Below are 27847 nucleotides of genomic sequence, written 5' to 3'. Positions count from 1 at the left end.
TTGTCCCTTATTTCTGTATTAGGTAAGGGTCGGTCTGTGACTGCCTGTGTGTGGCTGAGGGGCACTATTGCTGCTAGCGTGTAGTTTCTCTGTAGGGATTTGTAGCAGTCTGGCTTGTTCTGTTATCCCAGTAGGTGATGCATTAATGTTGTAGGGCCTGGTGTAGTATTTGCATTGCTGCTTTTTCATGAGGTTGCTATTATATGAGTCCTGAGAGGCAGAGCTGTGACTATGGTATGGCAAGGTTCTAGGTGCCGTTTTTTTTTCAGGGGCTTGTGTTACTTCACAAAATGTTTAGCAGTGGAGGATTTTTTTCATGTTGGGTTGCAATGTGTTGTAGTTTTACTCTGCACCCGTTCTTATGATTATTGCTCTTTTTTTGTAGTTATGATAATCTCTGCCTTTCTGGAATGAGGATTCATAAAAGACTACATTGATATTTGTTTTATGACATGATTGATTGGATCTGATGTTTGCGTTCTTTGCTTTTTACATGATATTCTTGTGCATTTATAAACTGCAATAAATATAAAATAAATTAATACAGATTAGTAAGGAATTTTTAATGTTGGTAAGTGCTTGCAATAATTGAGTTAAAATATTCTAAAAAGTTTCATTCATGATGCATAACGGCTGTTGTAGACTATTTAGAAACCCTTTGTAGGGTACATGCTAAGGCATTATTTATCAATAAGAGTACAACTAGTAGGGTTCAGACCTGTATGCTTACTGCCCACCCATGTTAACCTTGGGCCCACCCAAAAAATCAGTTCTGGCTACGCCACTGTGCTGAATACTGAAGGGATTTCTGCAGAGGAGCTCAGAAAACCAAACACTGCATCCTGTTGCATGAAGGGAATACACCTGGCAAGCTCAAGGCCTCCAGTCGTTCAGGTTTGGATTCTCACAGATCTTCCAGGAGTATTTATCAGACTCTGCACCGTCTGCTGGTCCCAATCATGCTCTGCACACAATTTGCAGAATAGCTTGCACATATTGGAGAGGAGACTGCAGAAAGAAGTTTGTCATAAAACTGCTGGATAATCGGAGCATGGCAGGTCTTTGTGCGTGTGTGTGCGTGTGCGTGTGTGTGTGTGTGCGTGTGTGTGCGTGTGTGTGCGCGTGTGTGCGTGCGTGTGTGTGCGTGTGTGTGCGTGTGTGTGTGCGTGTGCACGTGTGTGTGTGTGTGTGCGTGTGTGTGCGCGTGTGTGCGCGTGTGCACGTGTGTGTGTGTGCGTGTGTGCGTGTGTGTGTGTGTGCGTGTGTGTGCGTGTGCATGCTTTGCTGCATGAGAGGGGGAACGGTTTTGCTGCAGGTCTGTGTCCATGTGCATGATGAGCATAAGCGTGTGGGTGTGCTGTGTCTCGGTTCTTGCACTAATGTCGGGTGTGCACTCCAATTCCTGGCTGACCCTGCTCTAGTAGAGGTTACCAGCTGAGATAAGGGGAAGAGGAGGTTTAGGATATCAGATATCCTCTTTGTCTGGCGAGTCTGTGTGGGAACAGAGTTAAATGATGACGGACTGCAGGAACCTGAAGCACAGCATCAGGTCGAGAGGGATCGGAGGCTTCAGCTGGTTCCCATCCAGTCGGAGGTATCTCAGGCTGGGCGCTTTCTCCGGCTCGTTAGTAAAGACTTCATAAGTCAAATAAGGAGAGGGACAGATCTCAGTGCCATTGATTTCTGGAAGGGGAAAAAAGAGAGAGTTACATATCTTACCACCATGTCCTAGGATCATCACCCGTCCCAACCGCTGCAGATTATTCATCTGGGCTGTGCCTCCCAGGAGAAGTTAAAACTCCTCTCATCTCCTTCGGATAGTTCTGGAGGAAGTGGCAGGCTGGGTCAGAAGGTTATTGGGCCTTTCAGCTGCACAGTCAGAGTCTGTTTGCAGGATTCCTACTGCACCCAGGCCCAAGTTTGGAACAGAAAGCATTTCATACGGCTGCCAAGCAGGGCTGGATTGGATTTAGATGCCTGAAAACTGGGAGTCCCCTGGAAACCCCCCCCCCCAACCTCCCTGGGAATCCCCCTGCAACCCTCCCCCCTGCAAACCCCCCCACTTCCCTAGGAGTCCCCCTGCAAACCCCCCACCTCCCTGGGAGTCCCCCTGCAACCCCCCCCCCCCCACCTCCCTGAGAGTCCCCCTGCAAACCCCCCACCTCCAGTCTTCTACCTATTGGTGCCATAATATTAAATCTGGCCCTGCTGCCGAGACTGAATCTGCTTCCTGGTGCCTCTGTTTTCTGCTGCTTTCTTCAGCCACAATGGTGCTCAGTCACTCGATTTAAAGGGAAAGCTCCTTGCCAGCACTGCTCAGTAGCACCAGAGAGAGTGGCTAGTGCTGCTGCGAGGGTGCGTGCCAGGGACGTTGCCGCTCAGGGCTCAGCTCTGTGTGACTGTATGAGGGCAGGGAGCAGCTCCTGAGTGAAACACACACCCAGCACTCCCGTACGTCCGTCTGCCCTTTCCACTTCCCAAGGCCTCTGCTGCCCAACGAGGCGCATCTGGGTGAAATGTGTCCCCCCCAAAATGCCCCTAAAATCCCAGAGCTTGTGCTCTGCCCTCCTTGTTGCTGTCTTGGTGCTGCAGCAGAGCTGATGCCTGAATCCACATCTGTAGGGAGGTGAAATCATGGGGGCCAAGGTTCTGGGAGGTCCACATTCGGCACGGACGCACTACTGCATATTTCCTAAAGTCAGCTGGATACGTTTATTCGCCTAATTTTAGGACAGGTCTATGGACTGACCAGACTAGGCCACTAAGCCAGCTAATTCAACCTCTTCCCTGTTACGCCCATTCTGGCAGCAGCCTAATATTTAAACTCTGCCACTTAGTGGGATAAATCAGAACTTATCTGGCTGGGTGGTGCTGAATAACGGCCTCTGCGGGCCGAAGTGGGTGGAGTCAGGTTGGGGGAGGTGCTTAGCTCTAATTTTCAGTGCTAAGTGCCTAAATGTAGGCAAAAATATAGACGGAGGCCCAGAGTTAAGTGCCTATTGTTAGGAAAATGTTCAGCCCAAGCCTAGAGAGGTACAGGAGGCGTCTCTTTATTCATCATTTTGACTTCATCCCTGCACTGTAATTTACTGCAATAAAAGGACTGCATATCTCAGGATGTTTTGGGAAAGGAGCACCAAAAATGAATAGGTAGCTTACAGAGCCTTATTTACAATGCTAAAGATTATTATTATAATCGATCTGGCTGAGGGTTTATTATTAATATTTTGGGGAGAAAATTGGGTTGATGTTTAGTGTACAGGGCTGGAAGTAATGCCATTCCTGAGTCCTAGTCTATGCTCTGTCCCTGACCCTGTGTGTGACCTTGGGTTACCGAGCTGTAATGAAACTGTGATAAAATAGCTCACTCTCACTTCTGGAAGTTGTATTGCATGGTGCATAGCCCTCCACTTACAGGCTTGCCAAATGCACGTTTCTGAAGTGCTGTCATTATGAAGCACATTGGGAGCTGGATATATTATATAAAGACTCAAATTATTACTGATTAGTCTTCTCCCGTGCTTATGCTCCTCAAGTTTCATCCTTTAAGAATGTATTGCATCTTGCTTTAGAGATCCACTCCTGACTCCAAGAAGATATAAGGTAAGTGTGCTGAAAAGTAAAGGGTCTCTGCAGGACAGACATGCTTACGTGCACAGATTTTGAATACTCACAACCCTGATTGTGCCCAACTCACTTTCAATGGCGTTGTTGTTGAGATAGAGGTGCTCCAGCTTGCAGCTGATAGGTGGCACATGAGAGAGCTTGTTGTGTGCCAGGTGGAGCACCAGCAGGTTGGAGATATTGAAGGCATCCTTGGGCAGTCCTTTGTCAGAGAGCTGGTTGTAGTTGAGCCTGAGGAAAGTTAGGTTGGGGAATTCTTTGAAGTAATCATTCGGAATATCCTCGATACTGTTCCTGTCTAGGAAGAACTGGTGGATGTTGGAAGGCATGCCAGAGGGCATCTTCCGGAGAAGGTTGTGAGCTAAGTTTAGCTGCATGAGGTTGCTCAGCCCCTTGAAGGTGTTCATGTTGAAGGCTCCATCGCTCAGCTTGTTGTGGTGTAGGTCCAGGAGGATGAGATGCTCCAGTTTATTGAAGACACCACTGGGAATCTTGGAGATGTGGTTCCTGCTCAAGCGCAGTTGCTCCAGACTGGAAGGAAGAAAAGCTGGCACCTCCGTTAGTTGGTTCTTCTCCAGGTACAAGAAGGTGAGATTGCTCAGTTTCTCCAGGATGCGTTTTTCCACTTTCTTTATCCGGTTGTTGTCCAAGTTGATCCACTTCAAATCTGTGGCATTTTTGAAAGAGTCTTCTTGCAGCTCGTCAATGAAGTTGTTCTGTAGGTAAAGGTAATTGATGCGGAAAGGGATTAAGGGGACCTTCCTTAGGTTCCGGCTGTCACAGTACAGCGCACTGGGGAAGTCCGAAGGGCAGAAGCATTCCCTAGGGCAGTCTGGAAAGACAGATGGCGGGCCAGGGGGGAGGGGAGGGGGCAAGTCAGTTGGCTCTACGGGCTCTGGAACAGGTGGCGTGGGCCTTGGCAGGGGTTTGGTGCCAGTGGGTCGAGGTTTACGCCGCTGCCCATTTACCTCAGAGATCAGAACCAAGGTCAGAAGTAGCAAACAAAAAGATACCTTCATGGTCCAAATCTTCACCTGTGAGAAAGATGAGAGAGCTGTTACCTCCATGGATGAAATGGGACATTTGGAAATTTAGGACTAGAACAATGCGTCCCCATTGCTGGGCTCAAACATCTGAGTCTTTCACTCACTGTCAGTGAGGCACCAGCCCACTTTTAACAGTGTCCACGGCCAAACACAAGAAGTGAATTTAGTTTTAAAAGGAAAACAGACTTTTTCAATTTGCTTTTCAAAGTGTAATACATCATAAATGTTTAGTGTACTTCCCAAGTGCCAGTAACAGTGACCCTGCCTTCTGCTAGAGAACCCATTCAAGCACTGCAAATAGATCCTTTCAGGGTGAATGTTCAGACCCAGTTTTATGTGCATTCATGGTTCTTAGAAAATAGCCCAGGGCTCAGTGCACATAAAAGCATGTCTGCGACACGAGTTTGCACGTACTGTTACATGCACAGGGGAAAGGCATTTTGCATGTCGTTCCGGATTTTGAAAAGTATGCACGTACCTTAACCTAGACAAGTTCCACCCTGAATAGAGCAGATGCAGCTTTGTACAGTTAAGTTTGTGGGATGTATCATTCATTCTTTTCTTCAATTTATATCTGCCCTTCTGATCCCAGAGTTTAGTGTGTAATGTTTGTTAAAAGGATTATGTCTGTTTTATTATTCTGTAATCTGCTTCAGACCTTTGTGCTAATGCTGTGGCTCCTTGTGTCCTTGGGCAGGTCACTTTACCTTCCATTGCTTCAGGTACAAACTTGGATTGTGAGCCCTCTGGGGATAGGGAAATACCTACAGTACCTGAATGTAAACCAATGTGATATCTCAGATCGAATGTCGGTATATAAAATAATAATAACACTGCAGACAATAAATGTTTAATAAATAGAAATAAAATAGAACTAGTAAAGTAAGATAGAAACAATACTACATAATGGAGTCCAATACATAAAAGAAACAATTAATTAGCTTTTAATTCAACCCAAACTGGGCTAAAGCTTCTGAATAGCCAGCAACTTCAGTAAACAAAAACAGAACCAGCACCAACAGACAACTCCAATATGAGAGCAGTAGCAACAGAGCTGGGGGAACATTATTTACAGAACCGAGCCATGGCTTCATGCTTTTTCTAAAAAGAACAAGATTGGGTGAGAACTTTAGCAGGTCATCTGTGGCAGAGGAAAGAGACCCATCAGGAACACATCTACATAGAGAGGTCAAAAGACAGGAAGGGCCTTAAAAGAAAGGAAAGTCAATTTAAAGTCAGTCCTATGGGCTACTGCTAACCAGTGCAGCCATTGCTTTACTTCTCTCTCTGAAAGTTGCTACCAGTCACTGCATGAGTGGCAGAATACTGTACCAACTGAAGCCTGCATTCACACCTGAAATTTCAAATCAAGCTTCTGCACATAAGGATACACAGCCTGTCACCTCTAGGACAGCAGACAATGTATCACAGCAGACTGTGATACATTGTCTGCTGTGATACATTGCAGGAGGACCTTGCAAGACTGGAAGATTGGGAATCCAAATGGCAGATGCAATTTAATGTGGACAAGTGCAAGGTGATGCATATAGGGAAAAATAACCCTTGCTATAGTTACACGATGTTAGGTTCCATATTAGGAGCTACCACCCAGGAAAAAGATCTAGCCATCATAGTGGATAATACATTGAAATCGTCGGCTCAGTGTGCTGCAGCAGTCAAAAAAGCAAACAGAATGTTAGGAATTATTAGGAAGGGAATGGTTAATAGAACGGAAAATGTCATAATGCCTCTATATTGCTCCATGGTGAGACCACACCTTGAATACTGTGTACAGTTCTGGTCGCCACATCTCAAAAAAGATATAATTGCGATGGAGAAGGTACAGAGAAGGGCAACCAAAATGATAAAGGGGATAGAACAGCTTCCCTATGAGGAAAGGCTGAAGAGGTTAGGGCTGTTCAGCTTGGAGAAGAGACGGCTGAGGGGGGATATGATAGAGATCTTTAAGATCATGAGAGGTCTTGAACGAGTAGATGTGACTCGGTTATTTTCACTTTCGAATAATAGAAGGTCTAGGGGGCATTCCATGAAGTTAGCAAGTAGCACATTTAAGACTAATCGGAGAAAATTCTTTTTCACTCAACGCACAATAAAGCTCTGGAATTTGTTGCCAGAGGAGGTGGTTAGTGCAGTTAGTGTAGCTGGGTTCAAAAAAGGTTTGGATACGTTCTTGGAGGAGAAGTCCATTAATGGCTATTAATCAAATTTACTTAGGGAATAGCCACTGCTATTAATTGCATCAGTAGCATGGGATCTTCTTGGTATTTGGGTAATTGCCAGGTTCTTGTGGCCTGGTTTTGGCCTCTGTTGGAAACAGGATGCTGGACTTGATGGACCCTTGGTCTGACCCAGCATGGCAAATTTCTTATGTTCTTATGTTCTTATGATCAGGGGATGGGTGCAGGGGTACAGAGCCTGTCACCTCTAGTAGCGTCAACAGCATTGCATTTTCTTTATCAGTAATGATAATTTTATTTTTTCCTTAAATACCGCTTCATGTACATCTTGTCCCCTCATGTTTCCTTTAATGCATGAGTCAGTGTTGTCAGAATATTATGTTTTGTTTGAGAAATTCATTTGCAAATGCCTGTCTTTATTCTGAAACTTTGTATTCTTTAAAAATATGTTTAAAATTCAATAAAAAAATAAATGAAAAAAAGGGATTTTATTTTTTATTTATTTTATTATTTTATTTAGGGTTTTTATATACCGGCATTCATGAAAAATCACATCATGCCGGTTTACATTATAACAAGGAGTGCAGGACAACATAAAACTGAAAACTCGAGCATAAGAACATAAGAACATAAGAAAATGCCATACTGGGTCAGACCAAGGGTCCATCAAGCCCAGCATCCTGTTTCCAACAGTGGCCAATCCAGGCCACAAGAACCTGGCAAGTACCCAAAAACTAAGCCTATTCCATGTAACCATTGCTAATGGCAGTGGCTATTCTCTAAGTGAACTTAATAGCAGGTAATGGACTTCTCCTCCAAGAACTTATCCAATCCTTTTTTAAACACAGCTATACTAACTGCACGAACCACATTCTCTGGCAACAAATTCCAGAGTTAATTGTGCGTTGAGTAAAAAAGAACTTTCTCCGATTAGTTTTAAATGTGCCCCATGCTAACTTCATGGAATGCCCCCTAGTCTTTCTACTATCCGAAAGAGTAAATAACTGATTCACATCTACCCGTTCTAGACCTCTCATGATTTTAAACATCTCTATCATATCCCCCCTCAGCTGTCTCTTCTCCAAGCTGAAAAGTCCTAACCTCTTTAGTCTTTCCTCATAGGGGAGTTGTTCCATTCCCTTTATCATTTTGGTAGCCCTTCTCTGTACCTTCTCCATCGCAATTATATCTTTTTTGAGATGCGGCGACCAGAATTGTACACAGTATTCAAGGTGCGGTCTCACCATGGAGCAATACAGAGGCGTTATAACATTTTCCATTTTATTCACCATTCCCTTTCTAATAATTCCCAACATTCTGTTTGCTTTTTTGACTGCTGCAGCACACTGAGCCGACGATTTCAATGTGTTATCCACTATGATGCCTAGATCTCTTTCTTGGGTTGTAGCACCTAATATGGAACCCAACATTGTGTAATTATAGCATGGGTTATTTTTCCCTATATGCCTCACCTTGCACTTATCCACATTAAATTTCATCTGCCATTTGGATGCCCAATTTTCCAGTCTCACAAGGTCTTCCTGCAATTTATCACAATCTGCTTGTGATTTAACTACTCTGAACAATTTTGTATCATCTGCAAATTTGATTATCTCACTCATCGTATTTCTTTCCAGATCATTTATAAATATATTGAACAGTAAGGGTCCCAATACAGATCCCTGAGGCACTCCACTGTCCACTCCCTTCCACTGAGAAAATGGAACTAGGAGAAGAGAGAGAAAGGCGTGAGTAAGTTAACATCTTAGTTAATTATTTACAGAGCTGGAGTGGAAACATTTTTTGAGTAGATGAAGTGAGATTTAGGAGTGTTCTGGGAAGGCTTGTTTAAATAGCCAGGTTTTGAGTCTTTTTCGAAATGTAAGGAGGCAAGGTGGTTCATGGCGAAGATTCGTGGGAATGGAGTTCCAGAGAGAAGGTCCGGCTGTCGAAAAGGCCCGTTCTCTCAGGGTTATATGCCACGTGAATTTCGTATTAGGTACCTGGAGGGTTCCTCTGTATGCTTCTCTGGTTGGTCTTTTGGAGTTATGTTGGCTTAGAGGGTGTTGAAGGTCGAGTGATGTAAGGTGGTGGATGGTTTTGTATATGATGGTGATGGACTTGTATATAATTCTGAAATGGATAGGGAGCCAATGAAGGTTTTTTAGTATGGGGGAGATGTGGTATTATTTATTTTTATTGTATGTATTGTATTTATTGATATTTATTGTATTGTTTATGAATTGTCTGAATTGAATTTGAATTGTATATCTATTTATGAAGTGTTTTATTGTGTTTGTATTTATGGACCTGTGTATTTTGTAGGCCGTGAGCTACTCTGGGTGGCCTTTGGAGCTAGGGGGTGGTTTATACATCCAAGATTAGATTAGACTCAATACACTCTTCTTCTTTGGAAGAGCCATCCCGAGTGTCTCATCTGATTTATTGGCACTTACATGCATCAGAGAAACATAAGAAGATAAGACCCACAGAAAACACCTTCACCCTGTGCTTTGGAAGTATCCCCTCCCCCGAGTGGAGGATCCACACTGGGATTTAGCAGGACTCCGTCCCGGGACTGACTGTCACCCCGCCTTCATTAGTCCAGCCTATTAGAAGGGCTATATATATATATATATAAAAAAGATAGAATTTAGGATTTTGTTTTATTCTGCAGCTGTAGTTTTGAGAAGATTCGGAAATGAGAAAAGAAACTGAGAAGGATGAAGCTTCCAAACATCTGAATAGAAGCAAGAGTGCAAGTTACTGTATCATGTGAAAGGAATGTGGTGGGAGGAATGGGATAAGCACAGATCCTGATTCCAGATGTAGAAAAGCTGAGCCCCACCAGCTAGGCAGGCTGTATAGGGTGTGTGGCATGAACAGGATGAGGGAGAAAAAAGCAGAGGAAGGTGAGGAGGGCTGCGATGGAGAGGAAGAGTGAGAGAGAGGAATGATATGAGCGTCAACACGTGATCGCCATTCTTTGGGAGTGTTAGCAGCTGGAGTATGGCACAAATCATTTTATAGAAAGAATTACAGAATGATCTGATTTTCAAAAACTACATTTTCAGTCACAACAAAGAACCTGGGGAATTTGGATCAGAAGCTAACATTGCCCAGATCTCAGGTTAGCTTGCTCTGTCTGCTCCAGCACTAGCATGCAAGGCGTTTTTTATTTTTTTACCAACACATCTCTACTTCACTTTAACAGAGGGAAGTGAAGAGCAGTCATGCAGCACTCATCTGACAGGCCTTGCATAGGACTCTAACAGGACACCTCAAACAGACCCCACAGGCTTTCTCTCAGATCGGGGAGACTCCTGGATTGTTTCAGCCTCCTCCTGCTTCCCAATTTCCTTCTTGTTTCAGTTTCTCCTGGACCTGCTGCAACTTCAGTTGCCACATAAAGGAATAGGGAGCTGCTCAGCTCTCTGTGCAGGAGCAAGGGCTAAAGCAGAGATTTAGCAAAGCCTTAATGGTACCAGAGAGGAGGAGGAGGGGGAGCGAGCAGGCAGCAGGCAGTGAATGTTTGGGGGAAGGACAGAGAGGAGGCATGAATGCCACAGGAGAAGAGAGTGGGAAAGGAGGGGCTGAATACCAGGATGAGGCTGGGAGTGACTCCCAGCGGGAAGGAGACATGCCAAGGTGGGAATGAAGGAAGACGTATTTAATTTGCCGGATCTCGTCTGCACACAGAGACAGTGTCTATAAAGTCCAGGCAGCGCCCAGTGACCATTAGGCAGAGAGAAGTCACACAAAACTCCAAGTCTTGTATTGTAAAATGAGGAAGCACCTTGAGAAGGAGCTGGCTGGCAGGCTGGGAAGAGATAGCTGAAGTGGAAAAGCAGTGCTCCAGACTAACAGCAGCTAAAATAATGACCACAAATCTTTATATAAAGAAAAGTAAGAGGGAACTGAATGTCTGCAAAGATACGAAAATTTAGATTTCTAAAAATCCCAAGCTTGTATATATAAAGATGCAATGAAAAAGGCTTAAGAAAAGTTATCTATCCAAGCAGCTAATTCAAATAGAAAACGTTTCCAGTTATTTAATGGCCTAACTCAAGCTAATCCAGCAGCTTATCAGCCAAACGGGGAGGACTTTGCAGGTTATTTTGCAGAGAAAATAAAAGCAGAAGAAAACCTGATCAGCAGGTGTGGGTGAATGGCCATGTGAGAGTGGGGAATCCAGTGGATGTGACCACCAGCTGTGGTGACCCTACCTCTTCTCACTTAGTGAACTTGGTAGAACTATGTCTCCTTTGCTTTTTGGCAATGATGGTGAATACCAGTTTAGTGCAAGAGGCAGTGCTGTGTCCCTTATTAAAGAAATGTTTGCTTCCTGAGCTGCTGGCACATTGCCACCTTGTCTTGATGACCAGCGTGCTGTCTTTGCAGGCTTTGGGTGATCTTCTTAAAGTGAAAGGGTTCATTCATTCAGGGACATGGACTGAAATTGCTTGAATGAGGGCAGACAGGGGAAGTGGCTCCTTGCTTGCATTATTGGACCTAACTCTGTATTTCAGCCTCTCAGTCATATCTTGTCTGTTCATTGTTGGGCTTGAAAGAAATTGTTTTGAATTGATTTCTTTCCTTTCTAATCAATTGGGCATTTGTCTTTAAGAGATGCAGTTCACAGCTTAAATTCAAGGCTTATTTTAGAAAAACAAGTTTCAGGAATAGTTTCATGTGTGTTTCCTCATGACAGATTCATCAGCTACATGATATTTTTTAAGATACAGTGATTCATGCCCTGGTTGGACGATTGCAACTCAATGTACTAGGGACTTCCAGCTATTGCAATGAAGCAGCTACGCTTGGTTCAGAGTATGGCTGCTTGTGTATGGACGAGTGTAAAACAGGGAGATCATAAATCCCTGTACTGTGGGACTTCCATTGTTAGGTTGTGTATGGACGAGTGTAAAACAGGGAGATCATAAATCCCTGTACTGTGGGACTTCCATTGTTAGGTTGTGTATGGACGAGTGTAAAACAGGGAGATCATAAAATCCCTGTACTGTGGGACTTCCATTGTTAGGTTGTGTATGGACGAATGTAAAACAGGGAGATCATAAAATCCCTGTACTGTGGGACTTCCATTGTTAGGTTGTGTATGGACGGGTGTAAAACAGGGAGATTATAAAATCCCTGTACTGTGGGACCTCCGTTGTTAGGTTGTGTATGGACGGGTGTAAAACAGGGAGATCATAAAATCCCTGTACTGTGGGACCTCCATTGTTAGGTTGTGTATGGACGGGTGTAAAACAGGGAGATCATAAATCCCTGTACTGTGGGACTTCCATTGTTAGGTTGTGTATGGACGGGTGTAAAACAGGGAGATCATAAAATCCCTGTACTGTGGGACCTCCATTGTTAGGTTGTGTATGGACGGGTGTAAAACAGGGAGATCATAAAATCCCTGTACTGTGGGACCATCATTGGTTGCTTGTGTATGGACGGGTGTAAAACAGGGAGATTATAAAATCCCTGTACTGTGGGACCTCCATTGTTAGGTTGTGTATGGACGGGTGTAAAACAGGGAGATCATAAAATCCCTGTACTGTGGGACCTCCATTGTTAGGTTGTGTATGGACGGGTGTAAAACAGGGAGATCATAAAATCCCTGTACTGTGGGACCTCCAATGTTAGGTTGTGTATGGACGGGTGTAAAACAGGGAGATCATAAAATCCCTGTACTGTGGGACCATCATTGGTTGCTTGTGTATGGACGGGTGTAAAACAGGGAGATTATAAAATCCCTGTACTGTGGGACCTCCATTGTTAGGTTGTGTATGGACGGGTGTAAAACAGGGAGATCATAAAATCCCTGTACTGTGGGACCTCCATTGTTAGGTTGTGTATGGACGGGTGTAAAACAGGGAGATCATAAAATCCCTGTACTGTGGGACCATCATTGGTTGCTTGTGTATGGACGGGTGTAAAACAGGGAGATCATAAAATCCCTGTACTGTGGGACCATCATTGGTTGCTTGTGTATGGACGAGTGTAAAACAGGGAGATCATAAAATCCCTGTACTGTGGGACTTCCATTGTTAGGTTGTGTATGGACGAGTGTAAAACAGGGAGATCATAAATCCCTGTACTGTGGGACTTCCATTGTTAGGTTGTGTATGGACGGGTGTAAAACAGGGAGATCATAAAATCCCTGTACTGTGGGACCATCATTGGTTGCTTGTGTATGGACGGGTGTAAAACAGGGAGATCATAAAATCCCTGTACTGTGGGACTTCCATTGTTAGGTTGTGTATGGACGGGTGTAAAACAGGGAGATCATAAAATCCCTGTACTGTGGGACCTCCATTGTTAGGTTGTGTAGGGACGGGTGTAAAACAGGGAGATCATAAAATCCCTGTACTGTGGGACCATCATTGGTTGCTTGTGTATGGACGGTTGTAAAACAGGGAGATCATAAAATCCCTGTACTGTGGGACCTCCTATGTTAGGTTGTGTATGGACGGGTGTAAAACAGGGAGATCATAAAATCCCTGTACTGTGGGACCATCATTTGTTGCTTGTGTAAGGACGGGTGTAAAACAGGGAGATTATAAAATCCCTGTACTGTGGGACCTCCATTGTTAGGTTGTGTATGGACGGGTGTAAAACAGGGAGATCATAAAATCCCTGTACTGTGGGACCTCCATTGTTAGGTTGTGTATGGACGGGTGTAAAACAGGGAGATTATAAAATCCCTGTACTGTGGGACCTCCATTGTTAGGTTGTGTATGGACGGGTGTAAAACAGGGAGATCATAAAATCCCTGTACTATGGGACCTCCATTGTTAGGTTGTGTATGGACGGGTGTAAAACAGGGAGATCATAAAATCCCTGTACTGTGGGACCATCATTGGTTGCTTGTGTATGGACGGGTGTAAAACAGGGAGATCATAAAATCCCTGTACTGTGGGACCATCATTGGTTGCTTGTGTATGGACGAGTGTAAAACAGGGAGATCATAAAATCCCTGTACTGTGGGACCTCCATTGTTAGGTTGTGTATGGACGGGTGTAAAACAGGGAGATCATAAAATCCCTGTACTATGGGACCTCCATTGTTAGGTTGTGTATGGACGGGTGTAAAACAGAGAGATCATAAAATCCCTGTACTGTGGGACCATCATTGGTTGCTTGTGTATGGACGGGTGTAAAACAGGGAGATCATAAAATCCCTGTACTGTGGGACCATCATTGGTTGCTTGTGTATGGACGAGTGTAAAACAGGGAGATCATAAAATCCCTGTACTGTGGGACCTCCATTGTTAGGTTGTGTATGGACGGGTGTAAAACAGGGAGATCATAAAATCCCTGTACTGTGGGACCTCCATTGTTAGGTTGTGTATGGACGGGTGTAAAACAGGGAGATTATAAAATCCCTGTACTGTGGGACCATCATTGGTTGCTTGTGTATGGACGGGTGTAAAACAGGGAGATCATAAAATCCCTGTACTGTGGGACCATCATTGGTTGCTTGTGTATGGACGAGTGTAAAACAGGGAGATCATAAAATCCCTGTACTGTGGGACCTCCATTGTTAGGTTGTGTATGGACGGGTGTAAAACAGGGAGATCATAAATCCCTGTACTGGTGGACCTCCATTGGTTGCCGATGGAGCTGCATATAAAGTTTAAAGTTTAGTCGATTGTACACAAATGTATTCATTCGATTACTCCCAGATACTTACCCTGTGAACCCTAAAAAATGTTAAGTTCATCAAAGTTAGGCATTTTAGGTTCTCTGTCTCTTTCACAAGCAAGATTGAGTAGTACTAGAAATTTGCATTTAGATATTTTGCATTTGCCATGTGGAAGCGCCTGCTGCTTGGGGGGAGACAGGAAATGAATTACTTGGTGTTTGGTAAAAAAGTGAAAGCTTGCCTATTCCTATGGGCATTTGGATAAATTAGTTTTTCCTGCTTTTAGGAGATGGGCTGGCCTTTAGTTGTCTTGCTAGTTATAAACGCAAGTTGTTCTGTTCACATAATGGCTCAGGGCTTATTGACAATGCAGGGAAGCAGTATTTCTCTGTTATGACTTTTATTAGGAGGGTTTGGGGACTAATTGTAATATTATGGCGAGAAGGCATGGACTAACATGCTTTCTTTTAGTATTGTAAACCACTTTGAGATTATCTTGGAAGAAGTGGTATATCAAAATAAATAACCTTAGGGGAGAATTTTCAAAGGATTTACACCCATACAAGTAGCTTTATATCATAGCAATTTTCAAAGTCCATTTACATGCGTAAAACATTTGAAAATTCAGCCCTATGGAGTGAATTTACTAAGGAATTAAGTACATAAAAGTAGCAAATTTCAAAAATCTAGTTTTCTGCGCATAAATCCTTCTGAAAATTATGGCCTGAGGTACCAGTTGCTTATTGTTAGATCAAGGCTGTATGTGTTGGCTGGTTATTATTTTACTTATAGGGCCTGATTTTAAAAATCATTTACACGCTTCAAATTGGGTTTTACCCATGTAAATGCACTTTACCCATGTACATAAGTGACCTTTTGAAAATTGCTACAATATATGCCATTGAATTGATCATAGGATTTAATCACAGAAGTGCACATTTCAGGCATAATTGTTTTTTTAAAATTGCTATAGTAGCGGTCACATTTCCATGTGTAACTCCTTTTAAAATTACCTCCTTGGTGTGTGTGTGTGTGTGGAGAGTTCTTCTTTTTTATATCAATATTGTTGTTTGGCTGTAGTTTATAAGCATTGCCTCTGTACCTTGCTCAGAGACACTTTTGTTGGAGCGTGTAATCAACTTTAAATCCTTACATAAATAAAAAACAGAAATGCTAAATGAATTTGTTAGTTTGGTGAAGAGGAGCGCTACTGGTCGGCAAGGAAGCCTATGGGAGTGAGGTGAAGATGGACAAAGCCACGGGAACCAGATGAAGTGCATCCTAGGATACTAAGGGAGCTGCGAGAGATTTCGGCAGTCCTTAGAAATAAGGGTGGTTCTGTGGGATTGGAGAAGAGCAAAAGTGGTTACAGAGAGGAGGTTGGTAAGTACAGGCCTGTGGTGGGAAGATTAATGGAGACTCTGCTGGAGGAAAGGATAGCGAGCTATCAACAATCCAGTGGGTTGCAAGATCCGAGGCAGCATGGTTTTACCAGAGGAAGATTGTGTCAAATGAATCTGACCGATTTTTTTTAGTTGGGGAACTAGAGAATTAGATAGACTAGGCTGTCTGCATAAACTGAGCAGCCTGGAAGTGGTCCTGAGGTGGCTGAATGTATTAGAAATTGGTTGTCTGATAGATGACAGTGGGGAGTGGTAAATGGAATTCACTTTGAGGAGAGATCAGTGGAGTGCCTCAAGGATCAGACCTGTTCATTATCTTTGTGCATGAATTCACTTTGAGGAGAGATCAGTGGAGTGCCTCAAGGATCAGACCTGTTCATTATCTTTGTGCATGAATTCACTTTGAGGAGAGATCAGTGGAGTGCCTCAAGGATCAGACCTGTTCATTATCTTTGTGCATGAATTCACTTTGAGGAGAGATCAGTGGAGTGCCTCAAGGATCAGACCTGTTCATTATCTTTGTGCATGAATTCACTTTGAGGAGAGATCAGTGGAGTGCCTCAAGGATCAGACCTGTTCATTATCTTTGTGCATGAATTCACTATGAGGAGAGATCAGTGGAGTGCCTCAAGGATCAGACCTGTTCATTATCTTTGTGCATGAATTCACTTTGAGGAGAGATCAGTGGAGTGCCTCAAGGATCAGACCTGTTCATTATCTTTGTGCATGAATTCACTATGAGGAGAGATTAGTGGAGTGCCTCAAGGATCAGACCTGTTCATTATCTTTGTGCATGAATTCACTTTGAGGAGAGATCAGTGGAGTGCCTCAAGGATCAGACCTGTTCATTATCTTTGTGCATGAATTCACTTTGAGGAGAGATTAGTGGAGTGCCTCAAGGATCAGACCTGTTCATTATCTTTGTGCATGAATTCACTTTGAGGAGAGATCAGTGGAGTGCCTCAAGGATCAGACCTGTTCATTATCTTTGTGCATGAATTCACTATGAGGAGAGATCAGTGGAGTGCCTCAAGGATCAGACCTGTTCATTATCTTTGTGCATGAATTCACTATGAGGAGAGATCAGTGGAGTGCCTCAAGGATCAGACCTGTTCATTATCTTTGTGCATGAATTCACTTTGAGGAGAGATCAGTGGAGTGCCTCAAGGATCAGACCTGTTCATTATCTTTGTGCATGAATTCACTTTGAGGAGAGATTAGTGGAGTGCCTCAAGGATCAGACCTGTTCATTATCTTTGTGCATGAATTCACTTTGAGGAGAGATCAGTGGAGTGCCTCAAGGATCAGACCTGTTCATTATCTTTGTGCATGAATTCACTTTGAGGAGAGATCAGTGGAGTGCCTCAAGGATCAGACCTGTTCATTATCTTTGTGCATGAATTCACTATGAGGAGAGATTAGTGGAGTGCCTCAAGGATCAGACCTGTTCATTATCTTTGTGCATGAATTCACTTTGAGGAGAGATTAGTGGAGTGCCTCAAGGATCAGACCTGTTCATTATCTTTGTGCATGAATTCACTTTGAGGAGAGATCAGTGGAGTGCCTCAAGGATCAGACCTGTTCATTATCTTTGTGCATGAATTCACTTTGAGGAGAGATTAGTGGAGTGCCTCAAGGATCAGACCTGTTCATTATCTTTGTGCATGAATTCACTTTGAGGAGAGATCAGTGGAGTGCCTCAAGGATCAGACCTGTTCATTATCTTTGTGCATGAATTCACTTTGAGGAGAGATTAGTGGAGTGCCTCAAGGATCAGACCTGTTCATTATCTTTGTGCATGATATCGCAGAGGGGTTAGAAGGTAACATTTGCAGGTGACACTAAGATCTGAAACAGAGCAGAGAGAATGAGAAGTGATCTGAGGAAGCTTGGTTCTGCTGTTAGGTGAACTAGATGCTTGCCTAGAGCACCAAAAATTTGGGGGGGCAGCAAAATTCTTCATTAAGAGCATAAGTGCCAGGTTTACTCCGCAAGGTCCATCAAGCTCAGCATCCTGTGCCGACAGCAGCCAATCCGGGTCCTCAGCTTCTTGTACCTGACTCCCAGGGATAGGCGCCGGCTTTCCCAAGTCTGCCTGGCTAAGAACTGGTTATGGATTTTTCTTCAGGAACTTATCCAGTCCTCTTTTGAACACCTCTAAGTTACTTGGCCTTCACCACGTCCTCCAGCAACAGATTCCACAGCTCGATTGTGCACTAGGATTTGTATTAAATCTGACTGTAAGTTTCATGGAGAGTCCCCCTAGTCCTTCATTGCCAGCGCCACACGAGAAGGAATGGAATTCTGGGTAAATGTGGGGGTGGAGAGAGAGAGAGGAGGCTGGGCAGCTGAGGGTGGGATGGAGAGAGGAGTCTAGTCAGGCAGGGGGTGGAGAGAGAGGAGGCTGGGGGTGGGATGGAGAGAGGATTCTGGTCAGGCAGGGGGTGGAGAGAGAGGAGGCTGGGCACTGTGGACAGGGGCAAAGGCAGGGACTTGTCAGAATGTGAGAGAGAGAGAGAGAGAGGTGGATGCTGAGCCAGAGCTGCTGTCAGGAATGTAAAGGGGAGGGCTCAAGACTGGAGGTTCACCTAGGGCACCCAGTAACCTTGCAGCGGCCCTGAGAAAGCAGAGTCATGTGGTGCAGAAATCCACCGGTGCTGCACATGATAGGAGGAGTGAAACTCATGTGTATGAGCCAAGACAGAGATGGAAGGTAGCAGCGCAGTGTGAGAAGCAGGGATTAATGCTCAAGGAGTGCTGGGATGCACAGAGGAAAAAGGAAGTGATGATGCCCCGCACCGATGCTTGGTGAGGCCTCACCTGCAGTGCTGTGCTCACTTCTGGAGGCCCAGAGAAAGGTAACCAAAATGGTGTGGGGTCTGCATCAGAAGCCATGCCAGATGAGACTTATCTAAACGTGTTCTGTATACCCTACAGAAGAGGAGAGACAGGGGGTCGAATAGACTTCTAAATACCTGAAAGGTATCAAAAATGCAGAAGATCAAATCTGTTCCAGTGGAAAGGAAAGTGTAGGACTAGGAGGTCAATCTATGAAACCCCAAGGAGCACAGAAAGGCTGGTGGATGCCTGGAACACCCTCCCGAAGGAGGCAGTGAACACAACAACAGTAACAGATTTCAGATGGGCGTGGGATACACGACAACAGTAACAGATTTCAGACGGGCGTGGGATACACGACAACAGTAACAGATTTCAGACGGGCGTGGGATACACAAAAACAGTAACAGATTTCAGACGGGCGTGGGATACACGACAACAGTAACAGATTTCAGACGGGCGTGGGATACACGACAACAGTAACAGATTTCAGACGGGCGTGGGATACACGACAACAGTAACAGATTTCAGACGGGCGTGGAATACACGACAACAGTAACAGATTTCAGACGGGCGTGGGATACACGACAACAGTAACAGATTTCAGACGGGCGTGGGATACACAAAAACAGTAACAGATTTCAGACGGGCGTGGGATACACGACAACAGTAACAGATTTCAGACGGGCGTGGGATACACGACAACATTAACAGATTTCAGACGGGCGTGGGATACACAAAAACAGTAACAGATTTCAGACGGGCGTGGGATACACGACAACAGTAACAGATTTCAGACGGGCGTGGGATACACGACAACAGTAACAGATTTCAGACGGGCGTGGCATACACGACAACAGTAACAGATTTCAGACGGGCGTGGGATACACAAAAACAGTAACAGATTTCAGACGGGCGTGGGATACACGACAACAGTAACAGATTTCAGACGGGCGTGGGATACACGACAACAGTAACAGATTTCAGACGGGCGTGGGATACACAAAAACAGTAACAGATTTCAGACGGGCGTGGGATACACGACAACAGTAACAGATTTCAGACGGGCGTGGGATACACGACAACAGTAACAGATTTCAGACGGGCGTGGGATACACGAAAACAGTAACAGATTTCAGACGGGCGTGGGATACACGAAAACAGTAACAGATTTCAGACGGGCGTGGGATACACGACAACAGTAACAGATTTCAGACGGGCGTGGGATACACGACAACAGTAACAGATTTCAGACGGGCGTGGGATACACGACAACAGTAACAGATTTCAGACGGGCGTGGGATACACACCAATGTCCCCTAGTAGCATCAGCATGGACGTGAAGCCTAGGGTAACCTGCAGGGAGCCGAGGGCCAGGGTGGCGGTATCAGCCCTAACCGTGGAGATGCCAGAGGGTGAAAGCTGGGGATGGACTGCGGAGCCTGAAAAATGAATTCCAAGGGGAGTTGAGAGATGGAGAGGAGCAGCTGAACAGCTGAAGAAGGTGGAGGAATGAAAAATGGAAATGATAAAGAGAGATGGAGGAGGGGAGAAAGAATCAAAATGAGGAGAGAAGAATAGACTGGAATGTAGACATTTGTATTTGCAATTTAGGTACTGAAAGGTGACTTTGAATTATTATTGTATGTTCAATTTATTTGTAATGTTTTTAAAATATATTGTTAGTAACTGACAAACAAGATGCGCATTTACTCTTGCCGTCTAATACATATCAAGTGCCAGTAGATGCTTTTTTCCTGAGTACTGATAGAGGGGGCTGGCACTACTGCATTTTTCTTCTTCCCTGAAGTCAGCACTGAGACCTTTGCTAGTCTCCCTCTACTCCCTCTCTTAGGGCTGGAGAGAAATCCGTTCACTCTCGCTCTTTTGCACTGCTCGTGCCCTCCTGGTCAGGCCCATAGAGGCAGCTTACTGCTGCACCTTTTATTTGTCTGCAGTGTTTGGCTGGCTGAGCTGTGCACTGTGCACCCGAGGGGTGATCCCTGGGAAGATAGCTCTGCTCAGCTGGACTGAAAGGGTCTCCACGCCTCCCATGCTGAACACATTCCTTGAGGGTTGAGTAATCTCTGGCTTACTGACGGGTTCCTGCCTCCTGTTCTTTCCTCATTCCCAGCTGCTGCTGCTTAACCCTAGAACCCATCTTGGGGCTTTGATGCTTTCTGGATTCCTTGCAACCTTTCATACCTTTTGTGGAAGCAGCACAAATGTTATACATTAATATTATTGTAAGTTATTAATGTTCAAGTACTATCATGCTAGCTTTTGGAGCATTACCTCATCCCCCCTCATCAGGGAAGGGACCCTATAAATGAATAGAATAATATCAATGTATAATATTTATATTGTACAATATACTGACAACATTTTAATGTGCTGTTATATAATAATTATACTATTCAATATGGATGATATGACATGTGTGTATATAATATTATACACGTACACACATGTATAATACAATACAATAATTACGGTAACTGTGAATATTATAGCATGTTATGACATTGTTCTATATCCAGGAAAACTATTTGTCTTTGGCCAATAAAAGAAAAACACTTAACCTAATTAAAGCCATTTTCTTTGCTATGAGCAGAGATTGGGCAGGACTCACCTTAAGATCAGGAAATCAGTTACAGGATTGTGCTGGAGCAGAAGAGGGGGAGATCTTGGGGGCCTCCAGATTTTGCAATAGGTGTCACTCAAACTCTACATCTGAATGAATGTATTGTATAGGATTTATTTCTTGATGCCTTAGCCTGGCTGAAGCTGGGGGCTTAGAAGATACAAACTGATGCGCCCTCTGGCACTTCAGAGCTGGTGCATGGAGGCTGCACTCTTGCAGTAGGGATTTAAGTGTTAACCTCACAGTAATTTCAGTTCTTGAGCTGAGGCCCAACGATACTCCTTGAACTACCTTATGGACCTTGGCAGGACTCTTAAGTGCAGCAAGGCTACTCTTAGTAAAGATATATCCCTTACAGAATACGTTTGGCTGTTCTTCCATACATACTATGGCCATTTACATCTCTCTGGGTACAGCATTAAGCTAGCCTGACTGTTCCCACTTGTAATGAAGGAGGCCTGATCCAGCACCCTGTCTGCTCCTCTCTCTTCTCCCGGTGTGTGCATCCTTTCACGGAGGAGGCTGGAACCAGCGCCCAGGACCATGAATCAGAGGGGGTTCAGGAACTGTCAGTAGCAATGAGATTGTAACCATGATCCTCCTCTAGCAGTTCCTGAGGTGAGCAGCAGCAGCATGCGATGGCTACAACTAACAGCACTGGGGCAAGCTGCAGGGGGGGGGCACCTACACTCTGAAGAGCAGTGCTAGGACTGCTACAGGCTTCCAAGAAGCCACTGGGGCAACGTCGTCTCTATGCTGATCTGGATAAACTTTTCATCTTGGAATAATTGTATTTGTGGGACTCTTTTTGGTGATTTATCCATTGTTAAAAGCAAACATCAATGAGCATGCGGAGCCCAGGTGTTTTTAGATAAGGGCCTCCCAAGTTTTGGTAGCTGCTCAGCTTATTACAAAACTCGCTGGTAAGACATGGAGGGTGGGTTGGGTATTGCAATCAAAATAAGTGCCTGGAAAAGCCTTCAGGCAGAGGTCAGCGCTGTAAGAGGAAGGGGAGCTGGTGCTGGGCAGACTGGAGGGCTGTAGCTGCCACCTTTTGTACCTCCCAGACCCTCCTGAAACCTGAGGATAGCGCCAGGGAGCATCTGGTAACGTTCAGAGCCCATCAGCAGAGAAAAGCCGAAGCAAAGCAGGGCATGGATGCGGTGTGCAGGAAAAGAAAAGCAGAAGCAAAGGAGGGCATGGATGCTGTGTGCAGGAAAAGAAAAGCAGAGGCAAAGCAGTGCATGGATGCGGTGTACAGGAAAAGAAAAGCAGAAGCAAAGCAGGGCATGGATGCTGTGTGCAGGAAAAGAAAAGCAGAGGCAAAGCAGGGCATGGATGCGGTGTGCAGGAAAAGAAAAGCAGAGGCAAAGCAGGGCATGGATGCGGTGTGCAGGAAAAGAAAAGCAGAGGCAAAGCAGTGCATGGATGCGGTGTGCAGGAAAAGAAAAGCAGAGGCAAAGCAGGGCATGGATGCGGTGTGCAGGAAAAGAAAAGCAGAAGCAAAGCAGGGCATGGATGCTGTGTGCAGGAAAAGAAAAGCAGAAGCAAAGCAGGGCATGGATGCTGTGTGCAGGAAAAGAAAAGCAGAAGCAAAGGAGGGCATGGATGCGGTGTGCAGGAAAAGAAAAGCAGAGGCAAAGCAGTGCATGGATGCGGTGTGCAGGAAAAGAAAAGCAGAAGCAAAGGAGGGCATGGATGCTGTGTGCCGGAAAAGAAAAGCAGAGGCAAAGCAGTGCATGGATGCGGTGTGCAGGAAAAGAAAAGCAGAGGCAAAGCAGGGCATGGATGCGGTGTGCAGGAAAAGAAAAGCAGAGGCAAAGCAGGGCATGGATGCGGTGTGCAGGAAAAGAAAAGCAGAAGCAAAGGAGGGCATGGATGCGGTGTGCAGGAAAAGAAAAGCAGAGGCAAAGCAGGGCATGGATGCTGTGTGCAGGAAAAGAAAAGCAGAGGCAAAGCAGTGCATGGATGCGGTGTGCAGGAAAAGAAAAGCAGAGGCAAAGCAGTGCATGGATGCGGTGTGCAGGAAAAGAAAAGCAGAGGCAAAGCAGTGCATGGATGCGGTGTGCAGGAAAAGAAAAGCAGAGGCAAAGGAGGGCATGGATGCTGTGTGCAGGAAAAGAAAAGCAGAGGCAAAGCAGTGCATGGATGCGGTGTGCAGGAAAAGAAAAGCAGAGGCAAAGCAGTGCATGGATGCGGTGTGCAGGAAAAGAAAAGCAGAGGCAAAGCAGTGCATGGATGCGGTGTGCAGGAAAAGAAAAGCAGAAGCAAAGCAGGGCATGGATGCGGTGTGCAGGAAAAGAAAAGCAGAAGCAAAGCAGGGCATGGATGCGGTGTGCAGGAAAAGAAAAGCAGAAGCAAAGCAGTGCATGGATGCGGTGTGCAGGAAAAGAAAAGCAGAAGCAAAGGAGGGCATGGATGCGGTGTGCAGGAAAAGAAAAGCAGAGGCAAAGCAGGGCATGGATGCGGTGTGCAGGAAAAGAAAAGCAGAGGCAAAGCAGTGCATGGATGCGGTGTGCAGGAAAAGAAAAGCAGAAGCAAAGCAGTGCATGGATGCGGTGTGCAGGAAAAGAAAAGCAGAAGCAAAGCAGTGCATGGATGCTGTGTGCAGGAAAAGAAAAGCAGAAGCAAAGGAGGGCATGGATGCTGTGTGCAGGAAAAGAAAAGCAGAGGCAAAGCAGGGCATGGATGCGGTGTGCAGGAAAAGAAAAGCAGAAGCAAAGGAGGGCATGGATGCGGTGTGCAGGAAAAGAAAAGCAGAGGCAAAGCAGGGCATGGATGCGGTGTGCAGGAAAAGAAAAGCAGAAGCAAAGGAGGGCATGGATGCGGTGTGCAGGAAAAGAAAAGCAGAGGCAAAGCAGGGCATGGATGCTGTGTGCAGGAAAAGAAAAGCAGAGGCAAAGCAGGGCATGGATGCGGTGTGCAGGAAAAGAAAAGCAGAGGCAAAGCAGGGCATGGATGCGGTGTGCAGGAAAAGAAAAGCAGAGGCAAAGCAGTGCATGGATGCGGTGTGCAGGAAAAGAAAAGCAGAGGCAAAGCAGGGCATGGATGCGGTGTGCAGGAAAAGAAAAGCAGAAGCAAAGCAGGGCATGGATGCTGTGTGCAGGAAAAGAAAAGCAGAAGCAAAGCAGGGCATGGATGCTGTGTGCAGGAAAAGAAAAGCAGAAGCAAAGGAGGGCATGGATGCGGTGTGCAGGAAAAGAAAAGCAGAGGCAAAGCAGTGCATGGATGCGGTGTGCAGGAAAAGAAAAGCAGAAGCAAAGGAGGGCATGGATGCTGTGTGCCGGAAAAGAAAAGCAGAGGCAAAGCAGTGCATGGATGCGGTGTGCAGGAAAAGAAAAGCAGAGGCAAAGCAGGGCATGGATGCGGTGTGCAGGAAAAGAAAAGCAGAGGCAAAGCAGGGCATGGATGCGGTGTGCAGGAAAAGAAAAGCAGAAGCAAAGGAGGGCATGGATGCGGTGTGCAGGAAAAGAAAAGCAGAGGCAAAGCAGGGCATGGATGCTGTGTGCAGGAAAAGAAAAGCAGAGGCAAAGCAGTGCATGGATGCGGTGTGCAGGAAAAGAAAAGCAGAGGCAAAGCAGTGCATGGATGCGGTGTGCAGGAAAAGAAAAGCAGAGGCAAAGCAGTGCATGGATGCGGTGTGCAGGAAAAGAAAAGCAGAAGCAAAGGAGGGCATGGATGCTGTGTGCAGGAAAAGAAAAGCAGAGGCAAAGGAGGGCATGGATGCTGTGTGCAGGAAAAGAAAAGCAGAGGCAAAGCAGTGCATGGATGCGGTGTGCAGGAAAAGAAAAGCAGAGGCAAAGCAGTGCATGGATGCGGTGTGCAGGAAAAGAAAAGCAGAGGCAAAGCAGTGCATGGATGCGGTGTGCAGGAAAAGAAAAGCAGAAGCAAAGCAGGGCATGGATGCGGTGTGCAGGAAAAGAAAAGCAGAAGCAAAGCAGGGCATGGATGCGGTGTGCAGGAAAAGAAAAGCAGAAGCAAAGCAGTGCATGGATGCGGTGTGCAGGAAAAGAAAAGCAGAAGCAAAGGAGGGCATGGATGCGGTGTGCAGGAAAAGAAAAGCAGAGGCAAAGCAGGGCATGGATGCGGTGTGCAGGAAAAGAAAAGCAGAGGCAAAGCAGTGCATGGATGCGGTGTGCAGGAAAAGAAAAGCAGAAGCAAAGCAGTGCATGGATGCGGTGTGCAGGAAAAGAAAAGCAGAAGCAAAGCAGTGCATGGATGCTGTGTGCAGGAAAAGAAAAGCAGAAGCAAAGGAGGGCATGGATGCTGTGTGCAGGAAAAGAAAAGCAGAGGCAAAGCAGGGCATGGATGCGGTGTGCAGGAAAAGAAAAGCAGAAGCAAAGGAGGGCATGGATGCGGTGTGCAGGAAAAGAAAAGCAGAGGCAAAGCAGGGCATGGATGCGGTGTGCAGGAAAAGAAAAGCAGAAGCAAAGCAGGGCATGGATGCGGTGTGCAGGAAAAGAAAAGCAGAAGCAAAGCAGGGCATGGATGCGGTGTGCAGGAAAAGAAAAGCAGAAGCAAAGCAGGGCATGGATGCGGTGTGCAGGAAAAGAAAAGCAGAAGCAAAGCAGGGCATGGATGCGGTGTGCAGGAAAAGAAAAGCAGAAGCAAAGCAGGGCATGGATGTGGTGTGCAGGAAAAGAAAAGCAGAGGCAGGGCTGGAGGCAATGCATAAGGACCAGGAAGAGTCACTGGGCGCCAGGACTGTAACATTGCACGAGAGAGCACAGGTTCGTCCTCCTCCTCCTCCTGCTGACAGGATGCCTCAAACTCTGCTTTTCTCCTCTCATGCACTTTTCTTTCTCTATACAATTTACTGGAGTGTGTTAGCATTTGGGGGAGGGGGGGGGATCTCGGTCCTGTTTCCATGGAAACTTCCTGTCTGCAAAAAGGTTGCTCGGACTTTAATTCGATTTAGTCGTACAACTGCCGATACAAAATAAAAGTTTCTGTTTTCAGTGCAAAAATAAAACAAAGCGATGGTGCAAGAATGCCTGTGATCCTGCAAATGATAAAATAAGTCAGAGAAACGGAGAAGTCAGAGGAGGAGGAGAGAAAAAAGCAGAGGAGAAAGTGTTAGACTAGAAAGGGGGCAAGGAAGCAGACGGTCTGCTTGGTGCTGGCACTCACCTGCCTCTGCTGACAGGGGGCTCCGCAGCCTGTGCGCCCTCGCGCTCTGCGCTCCGCTCTGCCTGCTGTGCGGGCTTCGCCTGCTCCTGCTCCTCACAGCAAAGGGAGGGAAGACGAGAAAGAAAGAGGGAGGGGAGAGGATGGCGAGCAGCACCAGTAATGCCTTTCTCTGGCAGCCGAGTCCGCACACATGCGCCTTTCCAGCGCAACGAATCGCTCCCCTTTCTGTTACAACCAAAAGAAATGTGGCCTTCCTGAGCTGAAGGCAGGACTGGGTCGCCTTCTCTAGCAGTTAGCTAGCCAGTATGGCTTCGGTAAATTACATTGCACAAGCTCTGCTGGGCACTTTCCGCCTGCAAGGTGGAGAGGTGCACGCAATAAAAGCCTTTATTGTATGTGCAGGAAAAGGAGCCTAAAGCAAAGGTAGGACAGGAAGCTCTTCCCATGCAGCCCCGCAGCCCGTCTCTGGCAGATCTATTCCTTGTTGCCCAGCCCTGGGCAGCCGGATCCCCAGGGATTACCTTCTTAAACCTGGCTGATTGCTGTTTATGGACTTTTCTTCCAGGAACTTCGCCAAAGCCCTTTAGAGCCAGCCTCTCTCTTCACCTTTTCTCCCTCCTCTCTGACTTCTCTGAGATGGCGCGCGCAGAACTCAAATTGCCATTGCCAGGGTGCAAATAACTCCCAACATTTGCTGTTTGAGCCACTGGCGCACCCTGAGCCGAGGAGCTCTGTCTCCTGAGCAGTGACTTCCATGCACAATGCAGCATTGTCTGCCTGTAGTTGGGTTCCTCCACATTAAACTTCATTTGGCCACTCTCCAAGGTCCTTCTGCAATTCCTCACAATCTGCTGCAGTTTCAACAACTGAATAATCCCATGTCGTCTGCAAATCTGATCACCTGGCTGGTTGTTTCCTTTTCCAGATCATTTATGAATATGTTAAATAGCACAGGTCCACAGCTGACTTTACTCCATTTGGAAAACTGACCATGTAGTCCAGGTTTTCCCAATTGTTTTAAGCAAATCATTGCAGAGCGGGGGCTGGGGGGGGGGGGTGCACATACAACTAAACCTCCTCTGGTTGCAGTCCGGACGGGAAGACACTGGCACTATAGAGAGGCTGCTGCATGCTCTATAATCACTCAGGTAACCCAAAGTAGGAAGAATGGCAGGGCCTTTCTGAGCATGAGCAAGGAATGGAAATGGAAACACAGGATGCATAGAAAGGTGAGGACACAGGAGGGAGACAATTGTATAACTTTCACCCCAGACCATTTTATTAATATTATTATTATTATTATTGAAATCA

At 45.7% G+C, this 27847-nt stretch overlaps 1 protein-coding gene across 2 annotated transcripts; it reads right to left on the bottom strand.

Annotated features, from left to right (window-relative positions):
• Window positions 1–542: 542 nt before the first annotated feature.
• PRELP (proline and arginine rich end leucine rich repeat protein) lies at window positions 543–27212 on the bottom strand. Of its 2 annotated transcripts, none has more exons than XM_029573831.1 (3): window positions 27058–27212; window positions 3698–4658; window positions 543–1683 (listed from the first exon to the last, which is right to left on the bottom strand). In XM_029573831.1, exons 2-3 carry the CDS (start codon window positions 4641–4643, stop codon window positions 1508–1510), a joined length of 1122 nt encoding a protein of 373 aa, XP_029429691.1. In that variant the 5' UTR covers window positions 4644–4658; window positions 27058–27212; the 3' UTR covers window positions 543–1507. The 2 variants fall into 2 exon arrangements, with proteins under 2 accessions (XP_029429691.1, XP_029429690.1); XM_029573830.1 differs by lacking the exon at window positions 27058–27212 and adding an exon at window positions 26537–26790.
• Between the last annotated feature and the right edge of the window lie 635 nt (window positions 27213–27847).

Source organism: Rhinatrema bivittatum, chromosome 12 (assembly GCF_901001135.1).
Source record: "Rhinatrema bivittatum chromosome 12, aRhiBiv1.1, whole genome shotgun sequence".
Lineage (NCBI taxonomy): Eukaryota > Metazoa > Chordata > Amphibia > Gymnophiona > Rhinatrematidae > Rhinatrema > Rhinatrema bivittatum.
Note: the sequence above shows the minus strand (reverse complement) of the source record. Positions and strands in the feature narration are given on the sequence as shown.